We start from the raw sequence: 24,013 nt of genomic DNA, 5'->3' as shown, positions 1-24,013 counted from the left end.
TCACAGTGACAGGCACATTTCAAAGTTTGATAATTTCAGTTTATATCTCATGTTTTTTATTGCTGTTGAGTCTATGCTTGGATGTAGAACTATACCACTCTCTCACATCACTAATATAACTGAATCCTGACTCTTGTTTTCTCATTTCCCTTTCTCATCTTCCTTTCCCCCTTGATTTCTTTCCTTTTCTGTTTTTCTACTTCCTTTGCTCTGGAGTCAATGATAATCTAGGCATATGCTCTTTGTTACATTACATTTCCTCATCCAGTTATTCTATATACCACAGATAAGTGAGATCATCCTGTTTTTTGTCTTTGCTTTCTAACCCTACTAGTTTCTTATCAGGATCTATCAGTTTAATCTCAGACTGGATCCACACCCCACCTCCTTACAAGTGATCACTACATTCCCTCATGTATGTTATAGGAATTTATGGCTCTAAATTTAGCAGATGCCATAAGTTCTATAAAGGTAATTCATACTATTCTTCTCACAAAAATCATCTAATGGCATAACAACACAATAAAAATAGCAAAATAATTATAGTGGTTTGTGCTGCCTAACAGGATTTGTTCCTGCCCTATTCCAAACTTATTTACTCGACTCAAGTCCCACTAGTCTCATTTTGCTTTGGAACATAACAAACATTTGATGGATCCTTCCTCTGTTGGCTTCATGGTTGGCCTTTAGGCATACCAGTGATCCACCAATGGCAGATACGAACCTGGACCCCTTAGAAACTACAGCTAGAACTCTACTGACCTAAACAGATCCTCATATACATTTAACTCTTGAGTAACACAGAGGAACGGGTGTTGAGTACCAGCAGTTGAAAACCCATTTTTTTTTTTTTTTGTGGTTTTTGGGTCACACCCGGCAGTGCTCAGGGTTACTCCTGGCTCCATGCTCAGAAATTGCTCCTGGCAGGCACGGGGGACCATATGGGACGCTGGGATTCGAACCGATGACCTCTTGCATGAAAGGCAAACGCCTTACCTCCATGCTATCTCTCCAGCCCCGAAAACCCATTTTTAACTTTGGTTTCTTCTCTAAGCTTGACAACTAATAGCATGCTATTGAATAGTTGTCATATATACAGAAATACTTGATGAACACCTATTTTCTATTTTTTTTCAGCGGAGAGGATTTGATTTTTGCTTTTTATGCCATACCCAGTTGTGCTTGAAGCTGTTATGATTAAGTGTTCAGGGAACACTATTAGTGGTGCTTGAAGTTCCTTATGCAGTTCTAGGAATTTAGCTGAGGTCAGTTGTATGCAAGGCAACCAACTTAAATACTGCACTATATTTCTGATCTCTAATTTTGTGTTATATGTATCATAACCTATAATGTTTAAAATTCCATGTCTTTTATTGTTTTGTTAATGGTGTTAAGATGAGCATGTCACACACATGCCTGATAATAGTGCTCACTCATTTTTATTTAGCTCTGGAGCTTGCACACTTGGCTGGAGTGCACACCAAGGCTTATAACCTTTTTATTATGGTACTTACATGCATACTTGCTAGGGCATTCACTCCTAGCTGATACAGGCAAGTTATAGTTGTGGTTCTTCTTGGAGTCACTGCAGTGTTTATACATGTAACTTTTCAAGATTGTACTCTGGCCATGGTACTTGCTCCTTGTTTTACTTGTGATGCTTGCAGAGGTGTGATGTCCCTTTTTATGGTACTTAACTCACCCTGGCTGTTGTATAGCCAGAAATTTAGTGCTAAGGATCACCCATACTAGAGCTGCCCAGCTCCAATGTCAGAGATGCCAGGATTGTGGGAACACTGAGGATTTCAACTTGTGAGTCTGTGCTCATGAAAGCCCATAAACTGTTTCTCCAGGACCAATATCCTATATTCTTACAATTAAGTAAAATAGAGAAAAGAAAATTATTGAGAGTATCAATGATGATATTGTGTTAAGTTTACATTATCTGCTCACAAGAGAATCTGTGTAAGTGGATATACACAGTTCAAACCTATGTAAATGCTTCTGTGTCTCAGTCGCTTGTGTCATGTTTCCATTGACATCTGCTTTATGTGTAAGAATTATTCTTTATTCCCTTCATTGTTAACTGTCACAAAAACTTTGAAGCCTCATAAACTTTAAAGAACTAGTTTCTTCCATACTCACCTCATTTTAATCTGTAACCAAAGTTTCCTCTTCCACTCTGCCCTTATTCCTGTCCAGGCTGGCAGTGTCTCTGTCAGATGGAATGTCTCTTGATTGTTTATGAAGAAAATGAGAATGAGGCAGATAGCACCCACTGTATTGGCCAAAGCAAGTTACATAGCTCTTCTTCATAGGAGTAAGGGAGGTTGCCCCATTCGGTGCCTAGGAGAGCTGGGATATGTGAATATACCAATGACCACCTCTCCAGTCCAGGATATGTGAGTGACATGCAGAGACATAGATTCTTTATTGGACATCCCACCTCCAAATGGGGATTATGATGATGCTATAACAATACTACATACTTCATAATGTGGTTTTAGAAACTTAAAGAATTAATGCCTGTTATGTCTTTAGCAAAGAAACTGGCATAAGAGCTCAGCTATGGTGAACAATGGTAAGGATAGCTAAATCACAGAATTGAGTCCACTGGAGGACATAATAAATACATTTTGTATATAAAAAGCAAAAGATTTTGGGGCCGGAAAGGTGGTGCTAGAGGTAAGGTGTCTGCCTTGCAAGCACCAGCGTAGGATGGACCACGGTTCAATCCCCCAGCGTCCAATATAGTCCCCCCAAGCCAGGGGTGATTTCTGAGCACATAGCCAGGAGTAAACTCTGAGCGTCAAAGGGGTGTGGCCCCCCCCCCAAAAAGCAAAAGATTTCTAGATGTACCTGTGTTGAGAGAATGCTTACTTTTATGTACATTTGCACCAAACCAGTGGTTCCAGGGATACTCCTGGCAGTGTGTGGGTAACTATGTGGTGCTGAATTGCCTTCATTCCTATACTTTCTCTCCATTTCTTTTCTCTCTCAGTTGCATTGTATTTCTTTTCTTTTTTTTTTTTCCACTTCATTTTTTTTGTTTGTTTGTTTTGGGGCTGCACTTGGCGTTGCTCAGGGATTACTCCTGGCTCTGGACTCAGGTTATTCTGGCATGCTCGAGGACCATATGGGATGCCAGGAATCAAACCCAAGTTGGCCATGTGCAAGGCAAATGCTTTACCCACTGTGCTACAACTGCTTTGACCCTTATTTCTTAAAGAATATAGAAATTTAATGCAAAACATGTTTTCAAAGTCAGTGTAATGTATCATTTGTTTATTAGCCCAGCATTTGTTCCCACAGGGTCAGTATAAGCATGACTGCAGCTGTTGAAAATAAAAAAGCAAATATGTGAATACAATTCATGTAACTGAAAAAATTGTTTATTTTTAGCCCCCTGGCTTCCAATTTAAAAGATACATAAAACACAGAGGAGCTTCTACAAAATGAGAACTCACTCCTGTGTCTTTTTTCTCTTTGGTATTCAGAGTTCATTGCTGTGAACACTGGGTATGGAATTTGAATAATTGGAATTAGTCTAATGTTCTAATCTTTATTGTGGAGGGTATGAATAAATATACACTATGTTTAAAAAAAGAAAGCATTTTTCCAAATAGAAAAAATTCATTTGAAATAATTCAGTCACTTAAATATTCATAGGTCCTTGAGCAATGTACAGTTTCTTCATTTTCACTTGTGTTTTTAAATGCCAGATTTTTCTTCAAATAGAATATCACAGTAAGGCTTAACCTGATTTTATTATCTGGAGTTGTAGCTCCCACTTCCTTTACTTTACATTTATTTTTACATTTGTAAATATTTTATTGTTGGTTATTTCCTCCAGGTGAATTTAAGTTTTTTATTAGCTTCATTAAATAATACTTTAATAGCATCTTTAAAAAACTGTTTCTGTGTTTATTCTCATTATTAAATCACTTAATGAGTATCAATTTACTAACTGAAAGGTGTTGTGTTATAAAATATCAAAGATATACAGTATTTTTATACTCTTGGAATGCTACAAACATGACATTGCTGTATGTGTTAAGCTAGGTATATATGGGATACTGACTGGAGAAGAGTGTACTTGGCAAGTGAGAAGACAATTTTTATTTGATAAAACCATACATGGATATGTTCTTCAGATTGGAATTGTTTTGAAAATTTTATAGCATATGGTTAGTGGGAAAGACTGATAGTATATTTTGCATGATTTTGAGTTGGTCTTAGTATACTACTTTATAGCTTATCACTCAAGTCAAAAGTGGTAGAATGAGTACTAGTCAATGTTTAAATTAAGTTTAATGTCAGCCAGAGATGATGTTCTGGTCCTTAGCCAAGCGGAATAATTCTTCCTCTTCACAGTTCTTCAATGTATTGGCCATGGGATGCACAATCTCCATAATATTTACATAACTCGATGCTTCCTACAAATAGAGAACGTCTGAAACAATCCCAAAGCTTGTGTATGTGGCTAGGTGTGTTTTTATATCAGAAAGTAAATAAACGGTCATCTCAAAACCCATTCAGTGATATATAAGTGTTCTATATATTATTTATATAAAGAGCACTTTACAGTTTCCCCAATAATGTCCTTCCATGATGCTGGCTAGGAGAGAGAGAGAGAGTGATGTGACAGCCAATGTTTGCTGAACATGCCACTCACATTTGATCTCAAAGCAATCATTTGGGCTTTTTACTCTTTCTGTTCCCATTTAACAAATGTTAGGGGAATTCACTTGGCTTTGTTATTATCATAAGGTTAATAAATGGCAGCAGCAATACTTGAGCAGAGCTTTGCACTTTGAATTGGATGCTGTTTTGATTATTATTTATCTGAAAAGAAAAAAATGAATATTGTGTGAGAGTCATTTTATGCTACAGAATAGTTATTACATGTAAAATATGGAAGCTCTCCAGAAATATTAGTAAACCTATCATGTTCAGTAAGGAAGGTGGTTATCTGGACAGCCAGTGTGAAAACAAGCATTTAATTATTTTCTTGAATATTATATTGCAGCCTTCTGTCTTCAATTACATATTCTCCTAAATTAGAACGCAAGACCTCAGAGTGTGTCGTTCCAACTGACAGTGACAATGAGAAAGGAGAAAGAAATTGCAAGCGAGTTTGTTTTAATGTGGCAGGAGAAGAGCAGGAAGATTCAGGTCATGACACCATCAGCAACAGAGACTCTTACAGGTAATTCATTAATTCCTTACACTCAGGCTGTCAACAAAGTCAAATGTGAGCCTCTAATTTTCATCAGGAAAGTGAGTGACTTGAAAAACTGTTGGGTTGTTGTTTAATTTATTGCTTTCACAAAGTAGCACCTGATATTACATATAACAGTCTTTGAAATTTTTCTCATTTATAACATGAAATATTTGGAAATTTTGCATTATTGGAGGGGGAAGGGTACATAACTGGAGTTTCTCAGAATCAAGTCTGTTTTCGGGGATCACTTCTGGCTGTTCTGTAGGTTCACATCTGGTATCCTAGCCAAATAGATTTGGTGTTGTGCAAGGCAAGGACCTTAACACTATATTTTTTTCTCCTGTCCCTGGAGTTGATTTTTGTCTCTTTCTTAGTCTATCTAATTCGAAAAAACTTTTTTCCTTTGACTGATTATGTAATATATATTCCAAAGAAGCATATTATGTCTATTTAAATCCCCCATCACTGAATATTTGTTTTTGATCATTGAACTATAATATAGTAAATAGGTGTTCTTTTTGACTTGCTTCTCTCCTCAAAATTTCCTGGTCCTGTGAAGACCTGTCTGTCTTTTTTTCCCTCTCACATGCCTTCCTTATTAAATTTCTGGATTTGCTGTGCCAAACTACCAAGAACTTAATAGCATAAATGACACAAAATTATTATCGTTCATCTCTGGGACTATTTGTCAGCAATCTGTTAACCACATATATTTCTATTGCGGGAAGTACCTGCTGCAGTTCACTTCTCTCCTCTTTCCTTTGAATTCTCTTCACCCGATGTCTACATCCATCAAAGTTCTGCTTACAGAGTCAACAACCTTGTTGCGTGAGTGCCTACCTTGATTTCTTTATTTTACTTAATAACTTCTGTAACGTGGATGCTACTTGTTAGACTTCAATATAAGAATGAAATGAAATTCTACCAATAACATCTTGAATATCTAGTTTGTCATCTTTCTACGAAATGCCAAATGACAAACTGCAATGATCTACCTTCATTGAGAGCAGTTTTCCCACACCCCATTGAGGACTGTGCAAACATCCCATAAGATGGAGTAGCTTTATATCATCTCTGTCATTTATGTGGGTTGAAGTCCAAGACAGTTTTAGTCTCTTCTGTTTGTTAGTGTTTTATAATGAAAAAGTTATAAATACTTATTTATTATAAAATTGCTATTTATGTTTAGCACATACGTTTCTGGTTGTGATATTAAAACCTTTACCTATCTGAAAAGGTGAAAAATCTGAATCACACTGTGGAAAAAGGTGGCCTGGTTTTCTCTCTTTCCACCTTCCTTCCTTCTTCTCTCCTTCCTTCCCTCCCTCCCATTATCCATCCCTCTCTCTCAGTCTCTGTCTCTCTCTGTCTCTGTCTCTCTCTTTATCCACACCAAGACTGCTCAAAGCATACTCCTCTTTGTGCCCATTCACTTCTGTTGGTGCTTAGGGGACCATTTGGGATGGCAGGGATTGAACCTAGGTTGGCCGTGTGCAAGGCAAGCTCCCTAACCATTGTAGTAATTCTCCATCATTTCACAATTTCTCTATGTAATCCCGTATGTTTATCTCTGCTTCCACTTATTTGGACAGTCTTTTTCCTCCTTGAAGATGTCTTTAGTTTCAATGCCATGGAATGTTTTGCTTATACTTTCTTCTATATACCTTATAAGTTCAGAAATTATATCAAGGTTTTTAATCCATTTTTATTTGACCATTTTGCATGGTATTTGACAGAGGTTTGAACTTGCTTTTTTGCATGTGGCTGACTATTTGTCCCAACATCACTTGTTGAAGAGGCTTTCCTTGCTCCATTTTGCTTTTCTTGCCTCTTTATCAAAAATTAATTGATTGTATGCCTGCATCCTCTGAATATTCAAGTCTATTCCATTGATCTGAGTGTCTGTCTTTATTATAATACCATGTTGTTCTAATAACTATTGCTTTGTAATACAATTTAAAGTAGGGAAAGCGAGACCTCTGTATTCTTGATCCAAGGATTGCTTTAGCTATTGTGGGTATTTATTGTTCCAAATGAATTCAAAGAATTCAAAAACTACCAGTTAAAGGAGTTGTAAAGAAAAGCATCTTAAGACACATCCTAGCCACAATGATGAATATCACAGACAGGGACAGAATACTAAAAGCAGCAAGATAAAAAAAATTACATACAAAAGAACATCTTTAAGATTTACTGCAGATTTGTCACAAGCAATCCTCAAGGGCAAAAGACAGTTGTGGGATATGACAAAACTCAAGAAAATAAATGTTTGCCAAGAGTACATCACCTAGGGGCCAACGTGGTGGCGCTAGAGGTAAGGTCTGCCTTGCTGGTAATAGCCCCTAGGACGGACCACGGTTCGATCCCCCCAGCATCCCATATGGTCCCCCAAGCCAGGAGCGACTTCTGAGCGCATAGCCAGGAGTAACCCCTGAGCATCACTGGGTGTGGCCCAAAAACCAAAAAAAAAAAAAAAGAGTACATCATCTAATAAGATATACATTCAGGTTTGAAGAAAGTGTACATAGGTTCACAGATAAACAACAGCTCAGAAATTTTACAGACTCAAAACCAGCCTTAAAAGATGAACTGAAAGAATACTTGGTGCCATTTCATTTACTTTTAGCTCCCATGGATAACATCATGCTCTTCAATAAGAATGTGTGCTTTTTTTTCCAGTGGGAAATGACTTGTCTAAAAATACCTCCTTACCTAGTGTTAAATAATGAAAATTACCCTTGCATTACTCTATGCTAACAAAAAATACATTTAAAATTAAAATGTATTTAAAGTTAAAACAGGCTCCTCTTTTGCTTCTTCTGAGTGTAAAAAGGCATTTAGTATTCTGCACAGTTTATTTTGTCTGTAATATGACCATATGCATGCAGAGACATTTTAACCATTCATTTTTTTATACTTTTACCATAACCAAAGTTTTAGCAGATGAAGCACTCACTACAGAGCTTTCAGGTGGAGATAAGGTTTCTCTGCTTCCTGAGAGAATTTGGAGAATAACTGGTGATTTAAACTTTAAGCTCACAGAAAGAACTGAAGGGCAGAAGTCAGGAAACAAGATTTTTTTTTACTCTAATAGCAAATTAGCTAACAACTTATATAACATGAAAAGTTTTAAGTTTGGCTTCACTGACTCTGTCTTTGGATTATAGATTATGTGATATAAGCAAATTTGGAAAAGGATTCAATATGAATCTAAACTATATAATTTTCTCACATTTTTCTTTAAAACAATGTAAAAAAAATAATAGAAATAAATATTAAAAAATCAATTATACATATAAATTATGTCTCCATTCATGAACAAGGAGGTTTTGGCCAAATAACATATTTATATTTTGCAGTGACTGCAATAGCAACCGGAACTCCATTGCATCTTTCACCAGCATCTGCAGCAGCCAATGCAGCTCCTATTTTCACAGCGATGAGATGGACTCAGGTATGTGTGGTCAGGGCGCATACACTTTCAAGGTTGGGCCCTGGGAGATATTTTTAAGGGTAATCTGTTTTATCCATGTGTTTTTATTTATTATTCATAGTAGCCACACAAACTGCATTTAAGGTTACTATGCTTCGCAAAATCTCTCTGAACTGTGACTGACAGATATATGAAGGAAAGGAATGTTTATTTCCATGCATGCTATGTGGTTTTAGTGCTGTATAGGATGATAGGAAAATAGAAAACATGTGCTATGACTAAAACATGCATAGAATCTGGAAGAAAAGGTGGAAAGAAGGGCTTAAAAATAAAAAAAAATTATGCCAGATCAAACTTTTTGAGTTAGTCTTTTGTATGGGTGATGGAGAGAAGTGATACTGGCATAATATATAATTACCTTTTCTGTTTTTTTTTGGGGGGGGTTCATTTGGCAGCACTTGGGCACTCTGGCTCTGTGCTGAGAATTACCTTCTGCAGAGCTTGGGGGACCACACTTGGGGTCCTGGGGTTGAACCAGGACCATCTACATATATATATATATATATATATATATATAGTATGACTCAACTGGCTTTAATATGGCTTACCTACTTGGAGTGCTAAGAAAACATTTTATATAGCATAACAAATCTTATTTTAAAATATGCAATTTTTAATTGCTAAATATTAGCAAAACGCACCATTTCCAAGAATCCTTGACATGGGGAATCTGCTTTCCTCTCTGTTTCAAAAGAACAATAATTTGCATCATAACTTATATTTCAGAGAATTCTTTTTTAAAATAATATCTTTATTTAAGCACCATGATTACAAACATGTTTGTAGTTGGGTTTCAGTTATAAAAAAAGAACACCCCTCTTTACCAGTGCAACATTCCCGCCACCAATGCCTCTCATCTCCCTCCTCCCCTGTATTTGAGAGAGGCATTCTACTTCTCTTATTAACATTGTCATGATAGTTGTTATGTAATTATTTTTCTAACTGCATTCACCTCTCTTTGTGGTAAACTTCATATTGTGACCTGTCCTTCCAGTCCTCATCTCTATTGTCTCTGGGTATTATTATAACAAAGTCTTTTTTTTTTCTTAAATCCCACAAATGAGTGATTTTATTCTGTGACTACCTCTCTCCTTCTGACTTATTTCACCTAGCATAATATTTTCCATGTCTATTGATGTATAGGAAAATTTCATGACTTAATTTTTCCTGATGGCTGCATAGCATTTCATTGTGTAGATGTACCGCAGTTTCTTTAACCACTCATTTGTTGTTGGGCATCTGGGATAATCATTGCAGTGCTATTTACAATAGACAGAATCTTGGCGAATTCTTTTTCTCCTCATCTCTCTTTTCTTTTTTTTTCTTTTTTAAATATTTTGTTTGTTTGTTTTTGGGTCACACCTGACAGCACTTAGGGGTTACTCCTGGCTCTATGCTCAGAAATCGCTCATGGCAGGTTCAGGGGACCATATGGGATGCCGGGATTCGAACCACTATCCTTCTGAATGCAAGGCAAACACCTTACCTCCATGCTATCTCTCTAACCCCTATGTGTTTTTTTTTAATTTTTTACTTCTTGGCTTGGGGGCCACCAAGTAAATCCTAGTGGTATTTATGAGTACTTCTGGAACAGTGATCAATTGGGAGTAATTGATCCTGCAGTTCTGGGGTTCAAACCTAGACCACATCTCTGCAAATTATGTGCTTCATCCAGCCTTTTGAGTTATCACCTTGGCCCTGACCTTATTTTTCTATATGTGAAGACTAAATGTTTGTAACTAGATCTTGTGTTTCTTTATTTTGATTTAATTTTATTTATTTACTTTTGGGTTTTGTGCCACACCCATTGGTGCTCAGAGATTACTCCTGGCTTTGGTGGTCAGAAATTACCAGGCAGGTTGGGGGGGGGGGGGGCTATACTGGATGCTGGGAATTGAATCTACATTGGCTGCATGCATGGCAAATTTTTATCTGCTGTGATATTGCTCAGCCCAAGTTTAATTTATTTATTAATTGATTGGTTGGTTGGTTGATTTTTGAGCCCCACCGGTGGTGCTCAGCAGTCACTCCTGGCTCTGCTCTCTTAAATCTTTCCTGGCAGACTCAGTGGACCATATGGGATACCAGGGATCAAACCTGGTTGATGAATGCAAGGCAAACACTGTACCCTCTGTGATATCTCTCCGTCTCACTTATTTTTTAATATTTAATTACAGAACCATGATTTTAAAATTACTGATTACTGGGTTTTAGATACAGTACTCCAATATCAGTCCCACCACTAGTGTCCAGTATAGATTTCCCCTCACAGGTTTCCATCCACCAATTCCCTTTTGCTTTATTTTCAATATAATTTAAATTAAAATATTTTGAAATATTAAACTTGACCTTTCTGAATTCATGTCTAGGTGATGAGCTTCCCCTAAGTGTTCGCATTTCTCACGATAAACAGGACAAGATACATAGTTGCCTTGAACATCTCTTCAGCCAGGTATGTTTGTATTACTTGTGAATAATGTTTTTTGCAAACTAACTCGTCAGAACTCCGATTTTCAGATATAGTAAAGAACTTGGAGTAAGGTGAGGAAAACTTTAGTCTGTCTGTTCAGTCTCTTTACTTAAATTTACATAATTTAAAAGGAAATATAGACTTCTTTAGATAATTAACCCAAGGAATTATTGCAAATATTAAATATTCCTTATAAAATATATAAGGACTTCATATATTTATATACACATATATTATATATACATATGAGGTTTTTATCACTTCAAGTTCTTTTTCTATTTCTGTGTTTTCAGAATTCTTTATATTTGTATTGAACTTTACTCTAAATTCATGAAGAACAAGACTGTCTTTTATCTCATATTAATGTTTCACAATTTTTAAGATATCTCCAAAACTTGTGTTAAAGTTCTTTTTTGTGTGTGTTTTATTGTTTGTTTATTTTTGGCCACATCCAGTAGCATTCAGGGGTTAATACTGGCTCTTCACTCAGAGATTACTTCTGGCTAGCGTGGAGGACCAAATGGGATGCTCATACAAGGCCCAACCTGCTGTGCTATTGCTCTGGTTCCCAACAGTTTAAGTTGTATTTAATAATTGTAGAACTGTATTTCTTCTATGAAATAAATTTGATTTTGTTAACACAAACATATGATAAGGCTTCATTATGAAGCTTCTAAAATAATTATTCCTTTAAGAAAAATGTATTTTTCTATTCTTTCAAAAATTTATTATGTACTATTATAATATATTCCCTATGTCATTATAGGTGGATTCGATTACCAATCTTCTAAAAGGACAAGCTGTTGTGAGGGCCTTTGAGCAAACCAAGTACCTCACACCAGGGCGAGGATTACAAGGTGGGTTTTTAAAAAACACTGTTATATGCAATTAGGAAACAAAAACGAGAGATATATGTCATGAAGGATAGTATAAAAAATCATTCTGGTTGCTCATGCTTCATGATTTCAATTTTTCAATATTTTAACAAGTTTTAAATGGACAAAAATTTATTTTGACTTTTTAGATTTATTTGAAGTCTTTAATTTTGTGATGCCCATCACAAAACCTGGCAAGTTCTACTTGCGTTCATTAAGATATATTAATGTTGAATTGTATTTACTTAAAACAAGTATAATTCCTGCTGGATTGTTTCTACTAGTAGAGGATATATTGAAGAATAAGATCTATAGCTGTCATTTATTGACAACTAGATTAAGATTTTGAAATTAAAGCTTTCATGTAACTGTTCCCTGAGGTATACTAGTTACAAAAATAATATTAAGGTGGTTCAGGGAAATTGTTGTTAAGGCTTGAGTGCTGGCCCAGGACTCTGAGTTCTATCCCCAGCACCACATGACCCCCTAAATACTACTATGTACAGTCCAAAGGCCTTTCATATCTCTAAGCCCTGACACTGAAGTTTCTAGGTTGGTTGGCCAAATATTGCTGTAAATTGGCCCCACACCTTCTGATCACAACTTGGAGGGTCCCCTCAAATAATAATAGACAATTTTGAAATATAAGGATGCTGAGATTTGTTTGCCTTATAAGATTTAACAATTTTCTCAATATAGCTAAAGAAATCACTATTATATTGATTTTGGACAATTGCAGCAAAAGAGAATTCTGAAGGTTAAAGCTTATTTTTATGTTCGGTAATTCATTGAGACTTAAGTAAGATTTTCTGTACTTTAGAATTTCAGCAGGAAATGGAGCCAAAATTGTGCTGCCCCAAAAGGATAAGGCTTCACATCAAGCAAGATCCTTGGAATCTTCCCAGCAGTGTCCGGAGTCTTGCTCAGAATATCAGAAAATTTGTTGAAGGTCAGATTGAAAATCAAGGAATATGATGTACCACATAAACCCTCTAAAACATAAAGTTTTGTCATGTCTTGATTATGGAAAAAGTAAAAAAAAATAAAAACAATGAGGGAGGAGGCAAAATAAAGGAATATTAGAAGACCATATTCCCAGAGAACTAAATTATGCAGATTTAAGGAGATTTTTTGTGGTCAATATTAGGAAATTTGTTGTTGTTGTGTTGTTGTTGTTGTTGGCTACACCCAGTGGTGCTGAAAATATTCTTGACTCTGAGCTCAGGGGTCATTCCTGAACCTGGGTCGACTGCATGCAAAGCAAACACACTACCTGCTGTTCTATGGCTCTGGCACAATAAAAATTTTATTTATGATAAGGGACAGGAAGGGTGAAGAACGCAGGGAAGTTCACAGATTTTTAAAGGAGTTGCCTAAAGATTCTAGAGAAAGGCAAAAATATTCAAGGCGAATACTTTCAATTATAAAATAAGGGCTCATACATCTTAAGATAAGTTGGAAATGAAAAGATAGATATTTTATAATATAGAATAATATCAGAGGAATTTATAAAATATTCAAAAACATGAATCTAAATGTTATGAAAAGCCTAAACATTCAATTGCTATTATTTATGGGAATGAAATAATTTTAAATATTACACCACTCATTATTAATTTTTTATCTTTTTTATACTATTTTTTATTTAACACCTTGGTTACCAACATGATTGTGGTTGGGTTTCAGTCATATAAGATGACACCCCCCCCATTACCAGTGTAACATTCCCATCACCAATGTCCCAAATTTCCCTCCTCCCCTCCTCCCACCCCCACCTGTACTTTAGACAGGCTTTCTATTTCCCTCATATATTCTCATTGTTAGGATAGTTCTCAATGTAGTTATTTCTCTAACTAAACTTATCACTCTTTGTGATGAGGTCCATCATGTGGACTGTAACGTCCATCCTTCCTCTCTTTTTGTCTCTGAAAAGTGTTGAGAAATGTCTTTCATTTTTCTTAAAACCCATAAATGAGTGAGACCATTCTCCATCTCTCCATCTCTCTCTCTCTCTTCTCTCTCTCTCTCTCTCTCTCTCTCTCTCTCTCTCTCTCTCTCTCTCTCTCTCTCTCTCTCTCTCTCTCTGACTATTTCACTCAGCATAATAGATTCCATGTACATCCATGTATAGGAAAATTTCACGACTTCATCTCTCCTGAGCTACATAATATTCCATTGTGTATATGTTCCACAGTTTCTTTAGCCATTCATCTGTTGAAGGGCATCTTGATTGTTTCCAGAGTCTTGCTATGGTAAATAATGCTGCAATGAATATAGGTGTAAGAAAGGGGTTTTTGTATTGTATCTTTGTGTTCCTAGGGTATATTCCTCGGAGTGGTATAGCTGGATCGTATGGGAGCTCAATTTCCAGTTTTTGGAGGAATCTTCATATCACTCTCCAGAAAGGTTGAACTAGTCGGCATTCCCACCAGCAGTGGATAAGATTTCCTTTCTCACTGCATCCCCGTCAACACTGTTTTTTCTCATTCTTTATGTTGTGTGCCAATCTCTGTGGTGTGAGGTGGTACCTCATAGTTGTTTTGATTTGAGTCTCCCTGATGATTAGTGATGTGGAGCATTTTTTCATGTGCCTTTTGGCCATTTGTATTTCTTCTTTATCAAAGTGTCTGTTCATTTCTTTTCCCCATTTTGTGATGGGATTAGATGTTTTTTTTCTGATAGAGTTCTATCAATGCCCTGTATATTTTGGATATTAGCCCCTTATCTGATGGGTACTGGATGAATAGTTTCTCCCAATTAGTGGGTGGCTCTTGTATCCTGGGCACTATTTCCTTTGAGGTGCAGAAGCTTCTCAGCTTAATATATTCCCATCTGTTAATCTCTGCTTTCACTTGCTTGCTGAGTGCAGTTTCCTCATTTTTAATATTTTAAAAATATTTCTTACTATCATGATTTTTACTTGATACCCAATAATAATTCAGATCTTTTTGATGAGTATAGTAATTTTTAGCATTGTCTGTAGACATTTTTGGCTAGCGAAATCCTGTATGCTATTGAAAACTAGTGGATGGATATAGGGGTGCTAGTAAACATTCCTAATTGTATAATATAGACTCATACAGCCATTATATGGTCCCAAAATGCTAATAATGCTAAGTTTGAGAAACCTCTACTATGTATGTTGTGCCTATTGCAATGGAGTTTTAGTCAATTCTCTGTCATTTGGGTGTAATAGCGATAAATAGGATAATAGTATAACCCTAATAATGAACTCTTTTATATTTTTCAGTATAAATAAGAGACTTTTATGCTTTTCTGAGAAAAAAATTTAGACACAGTAAAATTTTTGCCTAAACCTGAAACTTAACTTCTCTGGATCTCTGAGCTTTTAATTTACTAAATGAAGAGATGGCTAAAATATTTTTGTTATTGTCTTTCTTTTTTTTTAATGAGCCACACTCAGTAAACCACACTCAGGATTTACTCCTGTCTCTGCACTTAAGAATCATTTATGGGCTGGGGGGATGGAGGAGAAGAAAACATGGAACTGAAATAAGGTCTGCCACATGGAAGACAGGCACTCTACCCACTGTACTATCTCTTTGGCTCCTATTTTGGGATTACTAAATCTTCAGCCTAGAAATATTCTTATATATATGTATGTATATATATGTATAAATATTTACATATATGTTTGTATATGTTAAACAGCCTATTATTAAATAGATATTATTTATAGATCAAAAGAGAAATTACAGATATGAAAAACTCCAAATAAATCATAGTAAAATTCTGCTATGTGATAACATACTTTATTCTTATTTTTGGGGAGGGATGTGTTCATACCTGGCAATGCTCAGCCATTACTTTTGGCTCTGCACTCAGGAAATACTCCTGGCAATGTTCTAGGGACCATATGAGATGCTGGGAATCAAACCTGGGTTGACTGGGTGCAAGATAAGCTCCATAATTCTTGACATTAGAATTATAAATTCATGTGTCTAAATTCTAGTCTTCATATCAAAACTGTTTTTATAACATATTTTTTTGTTATATTAACTTTTTTAATTTTTATTTTGACCATTTGGCTTACAAATCTTTCACAGTAGTATTTTAGGTACATATTAACATTGAATCAGGGGAATTTCCATCACCAAATTTGTCCTCCCTCCACCCCCATTCCCTTCCCACAATCCATCTCCCCCACCCTTACCCCCCCTGGACTGCTAGAATAAGTATTCCCCTCTGTGTCTGGCTTCCTACTTAGTGATCATATATTTGTTTGGTCTTGGTACCCTCCCTTGTTTCCCCCTCTATTTGAGAGGCGGAGCTAGATAGTTCAAGTTATGTGGTTTTGTTTGAAGGAAAGAAAAGCAATAGAATGGGGTAAAAAATCAAAGAAGCTGAAAATTGGCGGAGTCCTTTTAGCAACTTTCAACCTCGGTTTGACAGAGGACAGGAAAACGGTAATTGAAACACTGCAACGATATAGAAAGAAATATCAAATAAAATATCCAGTGAGCACTACAGCAATAAAGACAAGCACCACACAATACTCTTGGTCCTGAAATAAAACCAGGCCGGAGTGCAAAAGGAACTATTAATGCAAGTTAATGACCTTAAATTTTTAAAGTGTATTCATTTTCAGAACTTGACATTTTTCATCCCAAGTTATATTTCTGTATATCACAAGCAGCCAATTGGATGGTATCTACATATATTTCTTGTTTGATATGTGCTGAGAATATTGGTGCCACTCTTGGTCATGGGAGCTCAAGAGCTATTGAGTCTGTTTAGATGAGAGCTGTGGTGTCAGGAGTGCAGGTAGGACCCTAAAGAATTTAGTTTGCAAGTGCCTGTGACATGCAATTACTCCTTGAGTAAGAGTTCTGATTTGGACCACAGAAAGCAAGTCATTGAAAACATGTGAATCATTAGCTTAGATCAACAAACTATTCAAGAGAGAAAATAAAACTACCTTGTGCTGGTAATCTGTGTGGAGTTTAAACCTGTCACATAAAGGGAAGCAGAATCATTGAGATTCTTGAAATGTTCTTGTCATATGGGGGGGACTCTGAATCTCACTTATTTATCTTGAATTTATCTTCGTCTTTCTTTTTCCCAACTTATCCTTGTAAAGGGAATGGTTTAATGGAAAGTGAAGTCTTCTCTGGATATTTCACACAATGCCATGTCTCTGGAATTGACATAATTATTTAGTATGTGGCTATCAGGATCTCAATCTGATGTTCCTGTTGAGGAGAGAAAAAAAATAGTGCTGCTGAATTAAATTTTCTGGCCGGGGCTCTGTAAATTAAACTGACAAAAGATGATGTAACAAGAAAAAACATATTTAATATAAGTTGTACATTATGCAGAACACTTCATTTGTGTCAAAAAAGATCCAAGGAAAAGGTTGAGCCTTGGTTTCATAAAGAGTGGTAAGAAGAAGACTTGTAGGGAAATTTTAGAGCATATGAGATATAGTAAAATGGGAGTACATTCATGTCCATGCCCTTTTTATAATTAATTGTTTTATTTAAACACAGGTCACAAAATTTTTCATGATTGAGTTTCATTCATATACAGTGCACCACCCTTCACCAGTATACATTTGCTGCCACCAGTGTCCTGTTTCCTCCCCACAGTCCCCCTGCATGTCTCTGGGGCAGACATTTTTTAATAATTTATTTAAGTACAATGGTTACAAACATGTTCATAATTGGATTTCAGTCATAAAATGCACACCCCCTTTCACCAGTGCAACTTTCCTGCCACCATTGTTTCATTCCTCCCTTTCCTACTTTCCCCAATCCCCTCTGTGTCTTCAAGACAGACATTGTTTTTCTCTCTATTGTCATGGTAGCTGTTAGTGTAGTTATTTCTCTATCTGCACTTGCCTTTGTTTGTGATAAGCTTGTTATCAAGGGCTGGTCCTTCCAGCTCTCATCTCTATTGTCTCTGGTTATTATTATACTATCTTTTATTTTTCTTAAAACCCACATTTGAGTGTTATTATTCTGTGCTTATTTCTCTCCCTGACATATTTCATTCAACATAATAGACTCTAATTCCATCCATGTATAAGTAAGTTTTGTAACTTCGTTTCTTATAACAGCTTTAGAGTATTCCATGGTATAGATGTACCACAGGTGTTGTACCACAATTTGTTGTTGGACATCTGAGTTATTTCCAGATACTGGCTATTGTAAATAGTGCTGTTATGCATATAGGAGTGTAGAGGGCATTATTGTATTGTATACTCTTAGGGTACATCCCAAGGAGTATATTTCTGGATCATATGGGAGCTCAATGTCCAGTTTTTTTTAAAGGAATATTCATATTGTTTTCCCAAAAGGCTGAACTAGATGGCATTACCACAGACATGAATGAATTTCTTCCCACATCCACACCAGCAGTAGTTGCTCTTTCTGATGTGTGTCAGTCTCTGTGGCATGAGATGATATCTCACTGTTGTTTTGATTTGCATCTCCCCATGATTAGTGATGTGGAGAATTTTTACATGTGTCTTTCGCTCATCTGTATTTCTTTTTTGAAGAACTGTCTGTTCATTTCTTCTCTCCATTTTTTTGATGGGGTTGGATTTTTTTTCTTGTTAAGTTATGTCAGTACCTTGTATATCTTAGATATTAGCCCCTTATCTGATCGGTGTTGTGTGAATAGTTTCTACCATTCTGTGGGTGACCTTTGTACCATAGTCATTGTTTGATTTGAATTGCAGAAGTTTCTAGGTTTAATGTAATCCCATTTGTTTACCTCTGCTTCCACTTCTTTGGAAGGAAACAGTGGTGTTTCCTCCCTGAAGATGCCTTTAGTTTTAATGTCATGAAGTGTTTTGCCTACAGTTTCTTCTATATACCTTATAGTTCCGGGTCTGATTTTTAATCCATTTTTATTTGACCTTTTTGTGTGGTGTTAAATAGCGTTCCTTATTTGGCACATTTGCTTTTTAATTTTTTGGCATGTGGATAACAGTTGACCCAATACCACTTGTCGAAGAGACTTGCTCCATTTTGTGTTACTTCCCCTTTATCAAATATTAATTGATTGTAAGTCTGAGGGTCATTCTCTGAATATTTAGTTTCCATCTTGAAAGATTTTATCATGAATAGGTGCAGGGTCTTGTCACATGCTTTCTCTGATCTATTATGATCATATGTTTTTTTTTCTCTTATTGATATAGTAAATTATGTTGATTGACTTGCATATGTTACACCATCCTTATATTGAGCTTTCATATGATCCAGCAATATCACTTCTAGGTAGGGTCCCAAAATCACAATGCAGAAAAGCCCTTTTTTACTCTTATGCTCATTGCAGCCTTAGTCAGAATGGCCAGAACCTCGAAACTACCCATGTGTATGAGAACAGATAAGTGGATAAACAAACTATGGTACATTACACATCATAATACTATGCAGCTGCTAGGAATAATGAAGTCATAAAATTTGCTTATACATGGATGGACAATGAGATTATTATGCTGACCAAAATAAGTCAGAGGGAGAGGCATAGACATAGAATGTTCACACTCATTTTTGGAATTTTAAAAAAATATAGTGTGATATTAAGGTCTAAAGAAATAGACATTAAATTCAAGAGGACTTGGTAGGAATTTTGCCACAAATACTAGGGAAGTAGACTTATGGGAGATAACAGATTTATGAAAATGATGATCATTCAGGACAAGAACTGAGTGCTAAAATGAGATGCCTGCAACTTAATCTTGAATAATTATCTATCTCAAGGTGATTAAGTATTTTTAAAAATAATAAAGAACCTGAGTGTTTTGTTTCAATAAATACTTCGTTAAATAAAATGTAATAACATATTCTATCTCTTACATGTAGCCAACCTGGGTTCAATCCCTAGCACCCTATATGGTCCCATGAGCATTGTTTGGAGTGATGCTTCAGTGCACAAACAGGAATAAGTTCTGAGCACTGCTATGTCTTGTCCCCAAACAAAAATAAGTACAATAGCATGTATATAGTCATATAGGATACCAAAATAGAACAATTCTCAGATTTTTATCTAAGATAATTATATAAGGAGAAGGATTTAAGTTGCAGGGACAATCAAGAACTTAATCAATCATGCTTATATGATGAAGCTTCATAAAATCCCAAGACAGATTTCTGCATTTTCAGTTTGGAGAATTTGTGCAGATACTGGAAGAACAGTATATGGCATATTTGGAGTAGCTCAAAAGTTTCACACCATTTTCCCATATCTTGTTCCAACTTTTCCTTCAGTTTATCTTTTTCTGATTTATATTTTTAAAAGGAAACTAATGAACTTTGTAATGAAGAATTCTCTGAGTTTTAGGCTATTCTAGAAAACTATTAAATCCAAAGATGGGGCCATGATTTCAATAGTTTGTTAGAAGCACAAGTAAAGATTTAGACTTGCATTTGGCATCTATAGTTACCTGGACCTTCCCCTATAGATATGAATTTTGATTTTGATAGGTAGGGTTGAGAATGAGTTTAATTTTAAGAGATAGTACATGTGAAGAAATTACTTGCTGAGGCTGGAGCAGTGGCACAAGCGGTGAGACATCTGCTTGTGCGCACTAGCCTAGGACAGTCTGAGGTTTGATTCCCCGGTGTCCCATATGGTCTCCTCCAGTCAGGAGTAAGATTTCTGAGTGCATAGCCCAGAGTAACCTCTGAGTGTCACCATGTATGGCTGAAAAAACAAAAAAACAAAAAAAAAAACCCAAAACAACAACAACAACAACAAAACAAAAACAAAAAGAAAAAAAGATGTTTGCTGATAAGAGATTTAAAAGAAAAAAATATATAATTGGTTACAGAATTGTAGCCACTATTACCTTAATTTAAAAGCAAAAATATTTATTTGTGGACATGTTTTATTCCATAATATAAATTTTCACTTAAAAGCTTTTGTACCTATCAGCAAGTTTTTTTTCATCTTTTATGTTTTTGTCTTATATTTTGAGGGGATTCTTCTTTTCAAATCAAGTCTGTTCATTTCCCCCCCCCCCACTTTTTTCATGCTTTAGTAATAGGAATGACTTTATGTCCCAATCCTATTGTTCTCATCCTCTATGATTCATGTCTATAATTACCAAATTTATGATAAGTGTCATGTTCAAAATTTCTGGATCCTTTCCCAAAAAGTTACAGCGTCTCAGTGTTTTCTAAAGTGAGCATACACTTCCTGGAGGACACTGGAGAAATGAGGGGTGATAGTAATGCCATCTTTGAATGTGGGGGGGTGATTCTATTTTTTGTTTATAGAAGGTGGCAGATTTTTAAGGTATAGGGTGGCAGTGAATTATTATTTATATTCAGGCCACACCCATTTGATGCTCAGGGGTTACTCCTGGCTAAGCGCTCAGAAATTGCCCCTAGCTTGGGGGAACCATATGGGACACCGGGGAATCGAACCGCGGTCCTTCCTTGGTTAGTGCTTGCAAGGCATACACCTTACCTCTAGTGCCACCATGCTAATTTAATTTTATTGAATTTTTATTGAAATAGCGAAATTTGAGCAATAAAATTTGGAAACCTCTGGTCCAAAATAATTTTTCTGGGGACTTCTTGATTGTAGTTGCTTAATAGCATAATAAAATTCTTACTATGATAGATAGGCATTTCATATCTTCTATATTTTATGCTATTATTTTTTAGTTTTAGCAAGTATACTGAATCTACTAAATCAATATTTTGAGTTATTTTATGCAACAAATAAAAAAGATTTTTGAGACTTATTTAGGATGCTATGCTAATTAAACTAGAGCCAGACAACAATAATACCATATTCTACTGATACATGCAAGTTCGACTAATTTTTAATTATTTCAATTTACATTTATTTTTCATATACAAGCCTGTGAAATAGGTAAAATAGATATTATCACCACTTGTAAATGAGCGGGTTGAGAGTGAAAATAGTCTAGCAAAACAATAATGTAGATGGCTCAATTAGCAACTAGCAGCTCACCAAATCCTCAGACAATTACTTCCATAACATAGTTGTGAGATATATGTTGTAATAAGAAATATAAAATAAATTAAGTTGCTAAGGGGAAGCATTGGGGAAGAGGTTTTAAGAAAGAATATGATGGAGGGAAGGTCACACTAGTGGTGGGATTGGTGTTGAATGCCTAAAACAACTGTGGGTTTTTTTTTTTCATGTACCCCCATTCACAATACAGACCACGCAAAGGGCCTAGGCTGAGGTGAATATGGGGTGCATTTACTATCCCTCCTCCTTCTGAAACAACTGTCTTATAAATTACTTTGTATATACCAGGATTTAAAGTTTCAAACATAGAAAAAGTAATCAGCAAGTTTTTGAAAATCATCCAAGCTAGTTAGAATAGACAAGTCATCTCACTTGATCCAACCTGCATTCTTACCCCTGAAGTTCTTTTGGTTCTTTCAACCTCACTTATAAAATTTAATGCACTCTCAAGTATTTCCTGCATTTTTACTGATTAAGTTTGTTTTTCTTCCTCTATTGTGTAAATGTGTAAAATAGAACTCAACATAACCAAAAAAAAAAGAACTCAACATAACCTATTTTATTATCCATAAATTGGGGGCACATTTAATCGCTGTGTTTTTATTTAAATATTGCAAGCAAATTCTTCCTCATAAGGAAGCATAGGGACACATGTTGCATTAGACATTTAGTAGCATTGTGTGTGAAGGAAATACAAATCATTTCTCTAAAAGACTGACTAGGAGTTGAGGTGACTGACTCTAGGGTTGGGAAGTGTATTTAGAAACATGTAATAGTTTTCTGTTCTTGGTTGTTGAATATCTTTACCTATAAATAGGAAAAAAGATGTGTATGTTGTACATTAATAATGCTAAATATAAATACAAGTAAATAATTAGAGCACATGTAATACTATAATATAAGAGAATAATATATACTATATATAAGAGAATTTAGTTATATTTAGACATTTAATAAAATATTTAATGATTCCAATAATTTACAACAATTTAATTTATAATAATTTGTTTATATTATATATAATTTATATATAAGTAATAATTATTATTTATAATAATTTAATTATGTAAGTTACCTTATATAAGTAATTAGCCTTAATAAGTACAGTTTAGGGAACACCATGCAAGATATAATGACTTAAGTGACTACAAAGAAGGCAGGATTTGAATACTATGATATAGTTTCATTATTCAAACCAAAAGCTGTCTTAGGGTCATGAACACTGGATAGAATTGATAGAGGCTGATAAATGATAATAGCATTTTTATATTCTAATAACACAAGATTCTGTTAAATTTTAGTCATAATTAAAATGTAATGTTATTTGCAGGAAAAAAGAAGACATAACAACTAAGTGCTATTTATAATACTATGCTAATACTGTTTTATTCTTTGCAGAGGTCAAGTGTAGAATACTCCTGGCTCTTCTTGAATATTCAGGTAATATTTTGCTTTATTTTTATTATTTGAAATTGTACTTCCCTTCAAGACCTTATAATATGAAGGCAAAGCCTTCAGCTATTTATAAAATAGGAATAATATCTGTTATCTTTAAAAATTGAAGATAAAAATACACTTAGTTTTTAAGAAAATAAAAATATAATCTCCATTTTGCTTGCAAACAAAATTTAAAAAGGGAAATATATTTTTACAGGATATAATTTTAGAAAGAAGAAAGGGCTTTATAAAGCTAATTTTACAGGAAGATCTTATTATAAAATTGTTTCTCACATTGTTGAGTATGAAGATGGATATAGGTGATCTTAGATTTATGAAAAGGGAAAAGCAGGATTTAATTTTGATAGGTGGTATCGCAATGTCAAAGTTCTGTTAAGAGGACATGAGTGCTACTTTCCTAATTCAGAACATTAAAATTATAACTGAATTAATGAATTAAGTCAAACAAGAGGGCTTTTTTATTTGTTGCCTGTTTTTTGCTTAACAAGTTTTTTTATACCTTGCTTATCTTACAT

The 24,013-nt window shown here is 35.2% G+C and overlaps 1 protein-coding gene and 1 non-coding gene across 2 annotated transcripts in view; one reads left to right on the top strand and one right to left on the bottom strand.

The window, feature by feature from the left end:
• Positions 1-24,013, top strand: part of PREX2 (phosphatidylinositol-3,4,5-trisphosphate dependent Rac exchange factor 2) — a 304,551-nt gene that overhangs the window by 198,264 nt on the left and 82,274 nt on the right. Inside the window, exons 26-31 of the mRNA XM_049781797.1 lie at positions 5,030-5,209; positions 8,584-8,678; positions 11,087-11,169; positions 11,954-12,044; positions 12,883-13,011; positions 23,439-23,480. Coding sequence (XP_049637754.1) covers positions 5,030-5,209; positions 8,584-8,678; positions 11,087-11,169; positions 11,954-12,044; positions 12,883-13,011; positions 23,439-23,480 — 620 coding nt within the window. The remainder of the gene's footprint in view (positions 1-5,029; positions 5,210-8,583; positions 8,679-11,086; positions 11,170-11,953; positions 12,045-12,882; positions 13,012-23,438; positions 23,481-24,013) is intronic.
• On the bottom strand, positions 22,206-22,334 carry LOC126021235 (small nucleolar RNA SNORA51). The gene has a single exon (XR_007499827.1). It is a non-coding gene; the product is annotated as a small nucleolar RNA SNORA51 (small nucleolar RNA).

This window comes from Suncus etruscus, chromosome 10 (genome assembly GCF_024139225.1).
Source record: "Suncus etruscus isolate mSunEtr1 chromosome 10, mSunEtr1.pri.cur, whole genome shotgun sequence".
Classification (NCBI taxonomy): domain Eukaryota; kingdom Metazoa; phylum Chordata; class Mammalia; order Eulipotyphla; family Soricidae; genus Suncus; species Suncus etruscus.
The sequence above is the reverse complement of the archived record's forward strand: the minus strand, read 5'-3'. Positions and strand labels throughout refer to the sequence as shown.